The sequence below is a fragment of the Juglans regia genome, chromosome 16 (genome assembly GCF_001411555.2).
Source record: "Juglans regia cultivar Chandler chromosome 16, Walnut 2.0, whole genome shotgun sequence".
Lineage (NCBI taxonomy): Eukaryota > Viridiplantae > Streptophyta > Magnoliopsida > Fagales > Juglandaceae > Juglans > Juglans regia.
Genome location: NC_049916.1, coordinates 17,472,761 through 17,486,615, shown reverse-complemented (window position 1 = coordinate 17,486,615; position 13,855 = coordinate 17,472,761). Strand labels below are relative to the sequence as shown.

Sequence of the window (13,855 nt, the reverse complement as noted above, 5' to 3'; positions counted from 1 at the left end):
AGTTTTTGTAATTTTGTTATATTCTCATAACTTCAAAAGTGATGCTATTTCACGGTTATTTTTGGAAGGGTGTGCATATTTTATTGTTACTTATATTAATATTAGTAGTGATACAACAGGTTTGAGTAAGTCCCTAATTGCCATGCCCGAAATTGCCATGCTACAGGTTTCAAAGACAAATGGTCAATTGGATGGCTTCTTTAGTTGTTGGCCAACCAGTGCAGGTGGCTTATTCACGTACATACAATTCAGGTGGTTTTTTCAATTAAATAACTTATAAGACCTTATATTAATTATACAAATCTAATTATACAAATTAAATAACTTATAACACCTTAAATAACACTTAACTAATAATTCAGTTTTGTAATAACACTTCAACTCAAGATTTACAGCACTAAATAACTAATAACTTATAACACTAAATAACTAATAACACTTAACCTATAACTTCCGAATAAGATGTAACATAAACCACTACCAAAGGTATAAATAGCAAAAAATAACTACAAAAACACCAAAGTACATCTGAGATAACGTGCGTGAACGCCTTAGGGCAGCTTCTCTCTCAAGAAGCACCGATTCCTTTTTCCGGACCTCCTCAGATATACTATATAGCACCATCTCTATCTTCTTGATGTCATCCACTATCTTAAGGAGCTCAGTTACTTTATTTTCGATATCGCTGAGTCTCTTTTGGAGGTCTTCCTCGGTTTTCCTTGACACTTCATTTTTTTTTCTTCTAGCTCTATGTCTTGCTCACTATCTGCTCACTTGAAATAATTACAGTGTGGTAATCCCTGATATTTGCACAGAAAAACAATTCAAATGTTAGACGTACGTAATATTAATCAATTCATTAAACTTATATAAAAAATAAAGTCCTGTAGATACTTTCGTGTTGTACTTTGGACATCCTAAGAAGGGTCGTCCAGGATTTGCCTTAGTATTTGAGTATTTCAAATTAACTTCAACGTCACAGAAGCACAAGGGCGATGCCAAAGTATGTTTGCCAACGGATGAAGAAGACAGTGATGATGACGACATTCTAACATGAACCAGAATCACAAATGAAAGGCACACATATCAAAAGACACACATAAAGGGAAGCACTGAAAAAAAAAAGCGCGACGCATAGCAAGAATGAACTAGCAGTCACGTCCAACAGTAAAATGAACTGATGGTTGATCGACTAGCATGATCCATTTATTAATCCAACCAGATCGAACAAAAAGGATCAAATCAACAAGATATATATTATGCATCTCATTTATATTATTTTTTCTCACCTTTTTAGCAAGAGTATTGTTTAATGATTTGCATAACTTAGCGACCAAGCTGATGAGAACAGTCTTTAATTTGATGATCATAATCAGCATGCATGCATGTAGTCTTGTACAATTATTAGCAAACAAGGAATCTCAAGACATTCATTGCATTTAGGGCTAGATCATGATCATCAGTACCTACTTTCTTTCGTATATAATTAAAGTTACTTGTATATATATATATATGTATCATGTTTTTATTTCTAATTCACATGCACCAATAATAAAATAATATTAAGTGCGTTGTACGTAGCATCTTAAAATTCATGTCTTTGAATTGGAAATTAATCAAATATGTTGATCGAAATATGCATTCATGCATGGAGGCCAATCATGCATGAATTTCTAAAAATATGATCATGATATTATATATGAGTACTAATTGAATGAATAATTTGTAAAGATCCGTACGTCCTATCAAGAATTGTCATTATCATTATTAATTTTCTTATCAAGGGATATAATTAATAATTTCCTTAAATTTCGAAGTCTAATGTGTCCTACCATGCATGCATATAGACCAAAGAAATTAATGTTTTCTTAAATCAATGACTCCAATACATACATGAAATCCAACTACCACAACAAATTCTAAATATCATGAGAAGCGTAAAAAAATATGATCTTAGAACAACAAGAGAAAGAAATTAAACATTAATTACTCCAACAAGCAGGAAGAACTAAAGACCCAAAATAACATCTCTTAGTATTAAAAAAAAGTTGGTGGATATATCCATGGCAAGTAGGACTGTTCATCCGGAACCCGGAAAACCGGGTTCCGGTTCCGGGTTTCGGTCCGGATCAAACTCGGGCTGAAACCCGGGTTTGAAAACCCGGACCAACCTGGTCCGGATACGGGTTTGAAACCCGGGTACCGGGTAAACCCGGTACCCGGATCTTTATTTTATTTTTATAAAAACCGGTATCAAAACGACGTCGTTTTGATACCGGTTATATCATCTTCTCCCCGGGGCGTCTCTCTCGCTCTCTCGTTACGCTGCGAAAACCCTAAGCACCTTGAGCCCGTGACCCCGTGAGCCGTGAGCCGTGACCCCGTGATCGTCCGCCGCTCGTCCTCGCCGCATCTCGGTCGCTGCATCTCGGTCACCGTCGACCTTTCCCTCTAGGGCATTGTTCACTTGTTTGGGTACTCTTTCTCTCTCTTTCTCTCTCTCTCTCTCTCTCTCTCTGTGTAACTATGATTCTGTGCGTGAGGAATGGATGAGGTAATCACTTGGTTGAGTAGAGTACTGGGTTTGGTTTTAATTGTTAGGGGAATATCCAACTTGATTTTATTTGTTGGGTTTGGTTGTTCTAACTTGTGTAACTATGATTATGTTGCATTGTTTATATAGTTATTAACAGCTTATGAACAACCGAAGCTATATTTTTGGATGTGTATTTGGATGTAAGCAAATCTCCTATACCAAGTATAGGAACATGGAGGTGCCCACAATGCGTGTGCACTCGGTTATTAGAGCATATTTTTAGGAATTTTAGGCAAAGATCAGATTCCTATCAGATATAACTTTATCAAATAGATATAGGTGCCTTAACAGTGGAAGTCCTTGACAAAAAAACATATGATGCATGCCTTAAAGACTTCCCCCCAAATGGCACCAAGCCTATGACTTGGAAACACCACCTAAGTCTAGTATTATTTTTATCTTTCAATCATGCAAACATGAGGACATTACTCTTTTTCATTTATTTTTGGAGTTCAGAAGACAAACAATCCCAAAGAGAGGAGAAAAATTGTAGAGATGTTCAGATTTCAGAATTAGAAGCATGTTGGAACTTTTTGTTTGCTGTTTTGCCAACAAAAGATAATGGTCATCAGCATTGCCACTGAGAAATCAATATAAATATATATATATATTTATATATTGTTTAAAATATGTATTTCTTGAAATAATAGGCGTACCCCAATAGCTCCATCATGTCTTATTATAGCTAAGCTTGTTTATCAAAATGCTTGATTTTTTTAAACTGCAGTACCCATCAGGAAAACATAGCAACAAACATAAAACTTTCGAATTAAGCCCCTACAAAGCAGTACCTGCAGCGACTAGCTAGGTTAAGAAGAGACGAGGCTTTTGTAGTTATGAGTATCTTTTATTTCAATTCCTTCTCCACCACCAGTTTATCTCCATAAATGTCTCCCAGCTCCTACATATATTTGAAACCCCAGTTTATTTAAATTAGCAACATACTCATCATGTATGTGCAAGATGCATGGCGCAGAACCATACTTCTTCCCTAATATAGCTCTAAAAAAATTCTGGTTGAAAATATAATTCTAACTTGGTTCAGTTCATCTATGACAACACTTCAAAGAATTTAAGTTTTCATGAATACTTAGTAGCCAATCTAGGTAACTATGTCCACATCTATCAAAACAAATCTGGGTGCCAATCTCATGTGTCTTCTCCCTTATCACCCAAAGCTTGATGTGAATGGCACAATCCTAATGCTCATTGATTCGGTGGGCCATGTCATGATTCATGATATTATTGAATTTCTCTTAAATTTTCATATATTGAAAATATACATTAAAGTCTCATATATTTTTTTTCTTGCAGATGGGTGTTGTTGTGGGTTTGGGCCTCCTTGTTTTAAAAAAGGGGTGTAAATGGCGCATTGGGCAGGGTGATAAAATATGTACTTGACAAGATAATTGGATGCCATCTTCTCTGCTGAAACAGCTTCTACCGTGTCATCAACTGTTATCTCCCACTGCTACAATTAGTTTATTGTTAAACAGGCAATCAAGATCATGGAATCAAGCTGTAGTGCATGAATTTTTTCCTCCATATGAAGCTGACCAAATTCTGCATATTCCTTTATTTCTAAAGGTTAATGAGACCATTTGATTTGGGGAGTTACTAAGAATGGTAACTATTCTGTTAGACCTGGTTATCATTTATTAGTAAACCTGGGAGATGTAGGTGTTAGTGTTGATAGTCCAGATCCCTTGGGGTGGTCTTCTTTTTGGAAGAAATTTTAGAACTTGAAATTACCTAATAAGGTAAAAGAACTTTGCTTGGAGGGGCTTGTCATGATAATTTGATGAATTTAATGAAAAGAGGAATTCTCCATTCAGATTTGTGTGATCAATGTAAAGTGGCTTTGCTGAATATTGATTTTTTTTATTTTACATGTATTTGTGTAAAAAAAAAAAAAATCTGGGTTCAACCCGGAATCCAGAATCCGGGTTTCGAAGAACCCGGATTTATCCGGGTTCCGGCCCGGGTCTGACCCGGATAAACCAGGTCCGGGTTCCGGCCAGGGTTTGAAACCCGGGTCCCGGGCCGGGTATACCTGGGTTCCCGGGTTGGAACCCGGATGAACAGGCCTAATGGCAAGGATGCTATCTAATGGTCCTATAGACCATTGAGCCAAATCCCGTACTCTCCTTACAAGTCATCTTGCACAGAGCTTGAAACTTCTCAAACGTTTAAGTGGACAAATTAAGAGCATAACTTGAGATATTTACCCTATCATGTGTAACTATAGTGCCCATCACATACAGTGTCTTACCACAAAGCTAATAACAAGAAACATATTAAGTTTGCACCAACTGTGAGCAATCTATAACACTAGTCAGCATTGCATGAATAAATGTCATGCTCTACCAAAAAAAACATACCAAACTCCTACTTAATTTTTTGATATTTGCCAAATAGGATTTTTCTAAACTAAAAACTCGATAAAAAAAAAACATAATACAAAAAGAATTAAAATGATGTGTACTTGCCTTCAACCTAGACCGGACAGGGGCGACTCTCTTCCTTCTTCCTTAATGAGCTGGGTCACAGCTAGGATTTTAGGATGAGGGAAATGGGCTGGTTAGGGTTAGGGTTGACTGGGTTAGGGCTAGGGTTTCGGGATGAGGGATATTGATTGGGGTTAGGGTTTCGGGATGAAGGGGATGGGCTGGGTTTGGATTAGGGTTAGGAGGGAGGGAGGAAGGAAGGAATCAGAGTGGAAGGGCTTCACCTCGCCGCGTCGCAACACAGAGACGAATGGGCTATAGTGGAAGGGCGCCGTTGGGCTTCGACTGGTGGGGTGAGAAACAGAGAGGTTCATGGAGAGAGGAAGGGGGATTGGGTCGAAGACTCGAAACACAGAGAATGAGGGAGAAATGGGAGAATGGGGAGAAATTATTGATGAAATAATAATAATAATTACAATACTTTTCCTTTCAAAACTAAAGGAATAATTTCTAAGCAGCAAGACATTGCAACTCGCACGTGCGAACAGAACTATGTCTAGAGGGACCTTCCAGACGTCATCGGAGTATTAAAAGCTCTTCCTTCCCCCAATTTTTCTTTTCGATTTGCCCTAACAATTCAAAGACAGAAATGGGGAAGCAACCGGTGAAGTTGAAGGCAGTCGTTTACGCGCTTTCCCCCTTCCAGCAGAAGGTGATGCCTGGTCTGTGGAAAGACTTGCCCGGCAAGATTCACCACAAGGTCTCCGAGAACTGGCTCAGCGCTGTCCTCCTCCTCAGTCCCCTTGTCGGCACCTACTCGTAATTCCTTCCTTTCACAACGCGCTCTCTCTCTCTCTCTCTCTCTCTCTCTCTCTCTCTATATATATATATATATATATTTACCCAGATCAAATTTTGGGTTTATCTATGTTTTCGATTGGTTAAGTTCTTCTATGCGAAATTTTCGAACCAGTGACCTCTCGATTAGATTCTGTGTTATTAGATATATGATTTAGGGATTTTCTCTTGCGTTGAAAAGTGAGATTCAGGTTTTATATGAAGGACTGGGATTAGATTGAGAAGATTGGAGACGGCTGTTATATGAGAAGACGTATTTTCACTGGTAGACTAGGGATGCTGTGTCTGTTTTTCATGTATGGTTTCACTTGTACGTATTGCTGATCATGTTAATAGCTAGAACATAAAAATATTGTAAATTTCAGAATTTGAATTACCAGTAGAAGTGATCCTTTGTGGTTTATTGTCAGTGGCTGGATCCTTCTCCCTGTGCTCACCCCCTAGGCGGTATCAGACGTTATTCTCTACGGAATACGAAAATGGAAGTTTTGCTAATGTGAAACCTTTATATAGAAAATCCTTATAGTATTCTCGTAACTATAAGGAGCTCCTAACTTGCTTAGATTATGGATTATTTCATCTGATGTCACCTCAGCAATCATAATTTTTTGAGCTAAGGTATAAAATTCCTGATGGAAATCAGTAATTACTTTATTTATTACACTAACTTGTATTGCATTGTAGGCTACACGTATAACCTGTTTGGGCAAACAAAACCAATAATCAATGGAAGCTTGGTTACAATGTTTGTGTGTGTTCACAAAGATGTGTATTAAATTGAAGAGAAGTTACTAGTAGATATTTTGGAGATTGGAAGTGAAGAAGAAATGCCTCTTATTATGAAAGCAGCTATGAATGCTAGCTTTACATGCATGTCTTAGATTTATGTTTAATTGGTAAGTGTATGTGTCTATTAGTTTGTCCATTGTTGGACCAAATTTGGAAGAGTTTGCCAGTAAATTTTTTTTTTGATACATGGTATTTATATCTCATAAAGTTCTACTCTTTTTACATGATATTGAGGTTGTGTAAAGGATACGCCCACATAAAACTCTCTTAGACGTAAAACCCTAAGGACGCCGGCGCCACCCTTGCCGGCGAGTGACCTCTCACTATCGTCACAGACAAAGCCGACAGGCCCCGGCAACTTCCCTAAGGGCCGTCTGGCGTTGGTCCAGAGGAGAGAGAAAACAATACGAAGCGCGAAAACCCTAAGGAACCAGATCTGCCGCCACCCACCCTTTGCCGGTGAGACCCACTGCATCGTCGGCACAGATAAAGCCGACAGACCTCGGCGACTTCCCTGAGGGCCGTCCGGCGTCGGTTCAACCTCCGGCGTCTTAGATATCGCTGTTTTGCCTCTCAGAGTACTTCGACGATCCTCCCGAAGGCTCCGTTGGGCGTGCCGTCGACCCTGAAGGCTCCGGCGAGTGCTCCGGCGTCTTTTGTGAGCACGATTTGAAACTGGAAACAACTCTGCAGTGCTTGCAGTGAGCACGACTTGGAGTCCACAACTTCGCAGTGCTTGCAGCTCCCAACGAATTGCTAATCTGATTTCTCTGAGATGATGAATGGTTGTTGAAGAAGGGGAGTGGTTAGTATGGGTTCTTCTATGGAGTTGGCCATAGAATCTAAATCCTTTACACTGGTAAAGGAGGGGAGCATGTTGGCCATTACTGAAAGGAGTCGAAGGGTGATATCTAAGTTGGTTCTGGGTTTGACAACAGTGCAGTGGCTGACCAAGGCCATAGAAGCGTGTACTAAGGATAAGAAACAAGATTTTTTCTCCACTGTCCGGGAAGGTCAACGTAGTTTCACAGCGCATCGCTGCTCGAATGCTCGTGGACGTTATATGGCGATGGAGGAGTATGGTGGTGGGGGGAGGAGGAATTTTATTTTCATTCCTGAAGAGGCTTCGGTAAGAGAGGGAGTGACTGCTTGGAAGGACAAGGTGGTGTGGTAGGGAGGGAGAACTTGGAGAAAAACCCAAGTACATCCTCGGTGGCGAGGCAATCCTATGCGGCAGCTCTAAAAACGGGGCATGCTTCGGGGGTTCAGAATGTGGGGGGTCTGCCAATCACACCTCAAGACCAGCTTGTCGAGATGCACAAGTCTCTAAAGGAGATGGAAACCCAACTTGTCGAGTTGAAGACAGCAATAACTTTCATGTCTACGAAAATAGATCGGCTTTCAGCTGAAGGCAACAGGGTGGTAAGAAACATGATAGGCCTGAATCCTTTAAACTTAGAAAAAGGAAAACGGAAGATCGGATTCGGCCCTGTCCCTATAACCAGATCCAGGAGAGTATGGCAGGTCAAAAGAAAATTTGGGTTATTTGAAGTGGGGTCTACATCGGGTATTGGCGTAGAGACATCAGTAATGGAATGTCATTCGCCTCATGTAACACAGGATAGATCGATAGTCGGTATTACACCCTTGGTCCCGGAAGAAACTATGGCTCCCTCGTTAGAGTTGAAGAAAAAAGGTGTACTGCCGAGGTCTGAAGGAGATGTAGGATCCGCTATCATCCCAGAGGTGAAGGGACTTGTTGTCACCCCAAAATCTCCAATGGGGACCCCGATACCATTGGAGAGAACCAATGGAGTTGCTGGAGAACCAATGAGTTTGGCGTTGGTGCCTTGTGTAGAGGAATGTCTAGAGTCGGGAGTGCAGGTTGATGGGGATATTGTGGCTCCCTTGGTCTCTCTTCCTCCAATAGCGGATTGGATTCTGCCTAAAGTTAACGAGATTCAGCAGTTCGTGGGAATTTCACATGGAGGATGTGAAGACCAATTTAACGAACTAATTACTACGATTGAGGCAAGCCGCACACTTGAAACCAAATCAAGCTTTAAGAAAAGCAGAGAGTTATAGCGTCTCTTTTCGACAATCAACTACGATGCTAAGGGTGGTAGTTCAACTAGAGGGAAGTCTAAAGGGAGGGTATTGTGAAGACAGGTATCAAGGTGTTGGGGTTGGTGTTCGGGTAGAATTTTAGTTCTACGGGAAACAAGTATTGGGATCGGGTCTGATGTACTTTGGGTTGGTTTTTTTATGGGCTTTTTGGATCATTAGGGGCTTGTTGGGTCATTTTGGGCAAGGTGTTTTCTTGTATACATTCAGTGTACTTGGTTTCTCCTTTTGATATATACAATATTTTTACTTATAAAAAAGAAATGATATTGAGGTTGTATGTCTCGTTGTGGTTGGTACAGCTTTTGAATTAGTTATGCCGGGCTTTCCACTATCATCTTCAGAATCTGCCATTTTCCAATTATCCCCTGGAACAAATCTAAATACTGGCTCCGGGCATGCAAGCCCGTAGGGGAAAATCTCACTCATCTCGGGTAGAGGAAAGAGTCTTTTTTTTTGTCCAAAAATCATAATAGCATCCCTAAACCCCTTAAACTCTATCAATAAATGGATATTGTCTGAAAATGGCTGGGTGGTGCATTTTGGAGCTTTAGAGAAGAAATGGTTGGGTTAGAAATAAAAGAAACTTGGATTCCTGAGATCCTACAGTCGAGATTTTGAATCTTTAGAGAAGAAATGATTGGGTTGGTCTTGCCAAGGGCGTGCACCCCAGGGAATAGTCGGGACACTGTTTTGGACACCCAGTGCCAATTAAAAAAAAAAAAAAAGAAGACTGGCTTGGTCAGAAAAGGGTGAGTTTCCAACAGTGTGTTTTAGAGCTCAACTCAAATATGGGGTGAATTTCGTATGCAAATGGTGTCTTTCAGTGGGTTTGACGAATTGCAGTAAACCATTGTGCTTTAAAAAAAAGGGTGACGTGATAGGCATGTAAGCAGTGTGCCCTGGGTGTGGACACCTGGGGCTTGTATATGGACAAACTCAGAAATAGGCTTTTATATCTGAATGTTTATTAAAATTCCTGAATGAATCTTGCTTGTTGAACGGAATTATTTCCATACCAATTCTCTGGGTGAACATGAAGGGGAATTGGCATTTAAATGTGTGGTTTGGCTCTTCACTTTTTTTTTTAGGTTTTATCTAGAAGGTTGTTTGGGGGGTAGATGGTATGAGATATCTGCTGTACTGATTTTGTCAGAACATAATATCGATGTGTTTCACCCACATTTTCAATTGTCTAATGATCCAACTTCATGAGCTGTTCATTGTTGCATGGCTCATGTTTACAGTTTAGCCTTGAAGGTTGCACAGTGATTAAATAAAGTACTTTATACTAACAATTATTGGAAAAAAAGTCGTTTGACATTCTAAGGTAATGTTTGACATTTTTCAAGAGAGTTTCATAATTAGAGAAATGTGTCTTCCCTCTGCAGTGAAAACTTGAAACTGAATGTGGATGATGCTTTTTTATGATGCATACATCGTGATGGTGGTAATCGATTGTGAATTGAATGCTTGAAATTCATATGTGAACGCTGCAGTGGATATTGAGAGTAACTTGTGGATGAGAAAATTTTCTTTTAGGTGTGATTATCATGTTGTTCCTGGAGATTGTTGATTCATAAACTATCTGGAGGCATAAACATATATTTTATACCGTTTTCACCAACTTCCTGTTTGTCTTAAGTTGTGCATCATTGTACTGTATCTAACCATCAATGTCTGAAACAGTATAATGAATAGGGAGAGTGTCTGTTTAGGCTCAGCAATGTTGCCTGTTAATTGACTTTGAAAGAATTATACATGGAAGTTGAATACGTAGTGGATTTCACTTGGAACGCAATAATATATACTTCTTGCGCTTTTCCCTTAGGTAGTTATATATATCCTTTCATTGATTAGATATTTAATTTACCTATAAAAAAATAATAAATCCTTACCTGAGTAAATTTTGTTTATTAGCTTCCATCTCGGTTATGTTGCAATCACACTTTTATCTACATGAGTTCATAGATATGTTTGTATGCAATTGGATGCAGTTATGTCCAATATTACCAGGAGAAGGAGAAGTTGGCGCACCGCTATTGAAGTGCATGCATGAGTCTCCACTTTTGCAGTAAAGCTCATCATCATTTTGCAACAACTTAGATGAAGGAGACTGGAGTGTGTCAAGATAAAAATTGATGTGAGTTACTGGGAAATTTTCAAACAGTGTTATACTTCTTTTGCTGCTTAAAATAGTGTGTGCATTATTGAGAGTGCCTTTTTTTTTAGTCACTTCTAAGTAGTTCTGATATCCCAAGTCAGTATCGTCGTGTCTGAAAAGTAGAGATGTAACAGGAATTTGGATTTCCCTGACTTTGCCCTAATGTCCCCCACATCCCCCCTCTTATCAATGAGCAAAGTCAAGGGTAACCCGTTCCTAATGTGTGCTATAAAGGGGTGAAAGTGAATTTGCTTTTCATTTGTAAGAGGGTAATGTTATTATCTTGTTTTAGATTTGTAGTCTTTAATCATACCAGTAAATGGTTAACCTGTCTATAAGTGATTTTAAGTGATTTCTTATTTAAATATATTAGGGTTTCAAATTCAAAGAATATCCAAAATCCCAATATAAATTGGAGTAGGGTATGTTTTTGAAACCATAAAATTAGTCATTTGGGTTTTAGTCTGTTTGCAAATCACTTCTTTAGTTTTAATTTTCAAGTAATTTATTCTGAGGATATGTAAATTTTTGCAATTAAATCCATCCGGCCATCTCCCTCAAATCATCTAATGGCGAGGTGGCCACGTGGAAATTAATCAAAACTCGACATAAGGTACCCCCTCGTTAAAAAATAAAAAATCTAAGAAATCAAACTAAAAATTAACATGTGCTCTAATTTATTGCCATGTGGCATTTGCATACCTATAAAAGAAAATGATTTGTGCATATTAGGATGTGCAAGTTTCGAGTAGAGGTTTTGAAAAATAATGAGATGTGAAAAACTGATTTTTTTTTTTTTTTTAATGATAGATCTTATTTTTTCATGGAGGCTATACGAGATTTACATACCTTAAATTTGTATCTAGTATTATTTTAGATAAAATTATAAAAAAATGAAGCGAATAGAGTGATTTGCGAATGAGCTAAAAGATAGGGACTGATTTTATAAATAAATCAAAATTATGAAATAACTCTCTAACTTCAAAAAAATCTGCAGCCTCATAAAAAAACTCTAAGAGAAAACTTAAGCATAGAATATATATATATATATATATATATATATTTTTTTTTTTCAAAAAATTAAAAACTTTCGCCCAAATATTTAATAAAATCTACTTTTTTTTTAACTCAATACATTGACCCAAAAAAGTCTATAAAATGAAAAGATGTATTTTTTAAACTGGTGTATGATTTTCTTTATCATCTTTTAGTCGTTTCGATTCCTTTCTTGTTCTTCTCTTGAATAATAATTTGAATTGAAATGTCGAATTCTCTATTAGAGAGAGAAAATTATAAGCGTTTTGTTACTACAATGACGCGTGTAAAGTATTTTCAAGCTTAAGAACACGTTGGTATTTTTTTTAATCTTAAATTATGTTTATAGTGTTCCTTTTTATAGTAGTGTACACAAAATTATAAACAAAAATATTATTCGCAGAGAATAAATTTGGCTCCTCAAAGATGAATTTATAGATCCGTCACGTTTGTAAGTTTGTAAGTTTGTAACATAGATGTAAAAGTTTGGTTAGAATTAGATAACTAAGTTGATAAGTTTGGATAATACTAAGTGACTAGATGTATATAGATTTGTTGTTAAGTTTATTGGATGAATGTAAATTATTTTATCTTTATCTATAAACATTTGAATTATGTCAAGAAGTTATCAGATAATGGTTTGGATAAGTCAAGAGTGTGTATAGCTGAAGTTCGAAAAGTCAAGAATTATTCAGTTGAAAAAATCTATATCTGTTGAGAAGACTTAGCACCAGGTGTCAACAGGCATGTCAGCAAAGTTGTTCCCAGCAGAGTCCTTCGTCAGCAGAATCCTACTGTGCCTCAAATTCCTAACAGACTCAATTCATCAGCAAAGTCTTACTGTAGATAAAATACTGATCAAAATATTTATGATGGAGATTTCAACTGGATAATTATCTTTTTAATCATATTTTCCAGAACTTGGAGAGATTGGAGAATGATCCAAGTGCTTGAGTGAAAGAAAATTCTCTTGAGAAGTTTCTAATTCTTTTTTCTCTTTCTCTCATTGAGTGAGTGCTTACTCTATGTTGGAGTTTGATTGATCGAGTTTAGCCATTGGAGTTCCAGGAGAGAAGTCAATAGTTTGAAAATTGACAGAGGTTTTGGTTATTACTACGGTAGAGGCAAACATGTCGTTTGTCTGGTCAAGTAAGATAGTCAATTAACAAAGATTTTGTAATTGAAAATTATTTGTAACTGATTTTCAAACAATAAAATTGACTTTTCTGAGTTTAGTTACTCCGTAGAGTTTTACCTTTGATGAGTTTTTCAAAGGGTTTCCCTTTGTAACCAAATTTGGTATTACGTACTTTATTTATTTTATGTATTTGATTGATTATCAAATTATTTCATTATTGATCACTAACTAATTTATTTATTGAATTGGTAGAACGTGGTAATATAATATAGATGTACTTGAGTAATTTCAATTGACATCAGAGCGTGGTACACTCATCGAGTGTGATCTGTGTCCCTTTGTAGATCATGTCATTGTTATATGTCCTGCTACACTTTGATGGAGAAAACTGTGCTTATTAGAAAGTTTGTATGAGGGATTTCCTTAAGTCTTTGGATGAACGTATGATATGCAGTTGAACGAGGATGAACTAAGCCAGAGACATCTCTTGATGCTTGGACTGGAGTGAGATCAACAACTGCAACTGAAATAGCAAAGGACTTAACGCTATCTTCATGATTGTATCTCCCGATTAATTTAAAAGAGTCTCAATATGTAAGATTGCCAAAGAAGCATGAGACATTTTGGAGGTTACACATGAAGGCACAATAATTGTAACAAATTCGAAATTACAAATGCTAACCTTAAAATCTGAAGAGATTAAA

At 37.6% G+C, this 13,855-nt stretch overlaps 1 protein-coding gene across 1 annotated transcript; it reads left to right on the top strand.

Annotated features, from left to right (window-relative positions):
• The first annotated feature begins 5,634 nt into the window (after nucleotides 1–5,634).
• On the top strand, nucleotides 5,635–11,290 carry LOC108986782 (cytochrome b-c1 complex subunit 8). The gene is made up of 2 exons (XM_018959541.2): nucleotides 5,635–5,862; nucleotides 10,812–11,290. Exons 1-2 carry the CDS (start codon nucleotides 5,693–5,695, stop codon nucleotides 10,858–10,860), a joined length of 219 nt encoding a protein of 72 aa, XP_018815086.1. The 5' UTR covers nucleotides 5,635–5,692; the 3' UTR covers nucleotides 10,861–11,290.
• The last annotated feature ends 2,565 nt before the right edge of the window (nucleotides 11,291–13,855 follow it).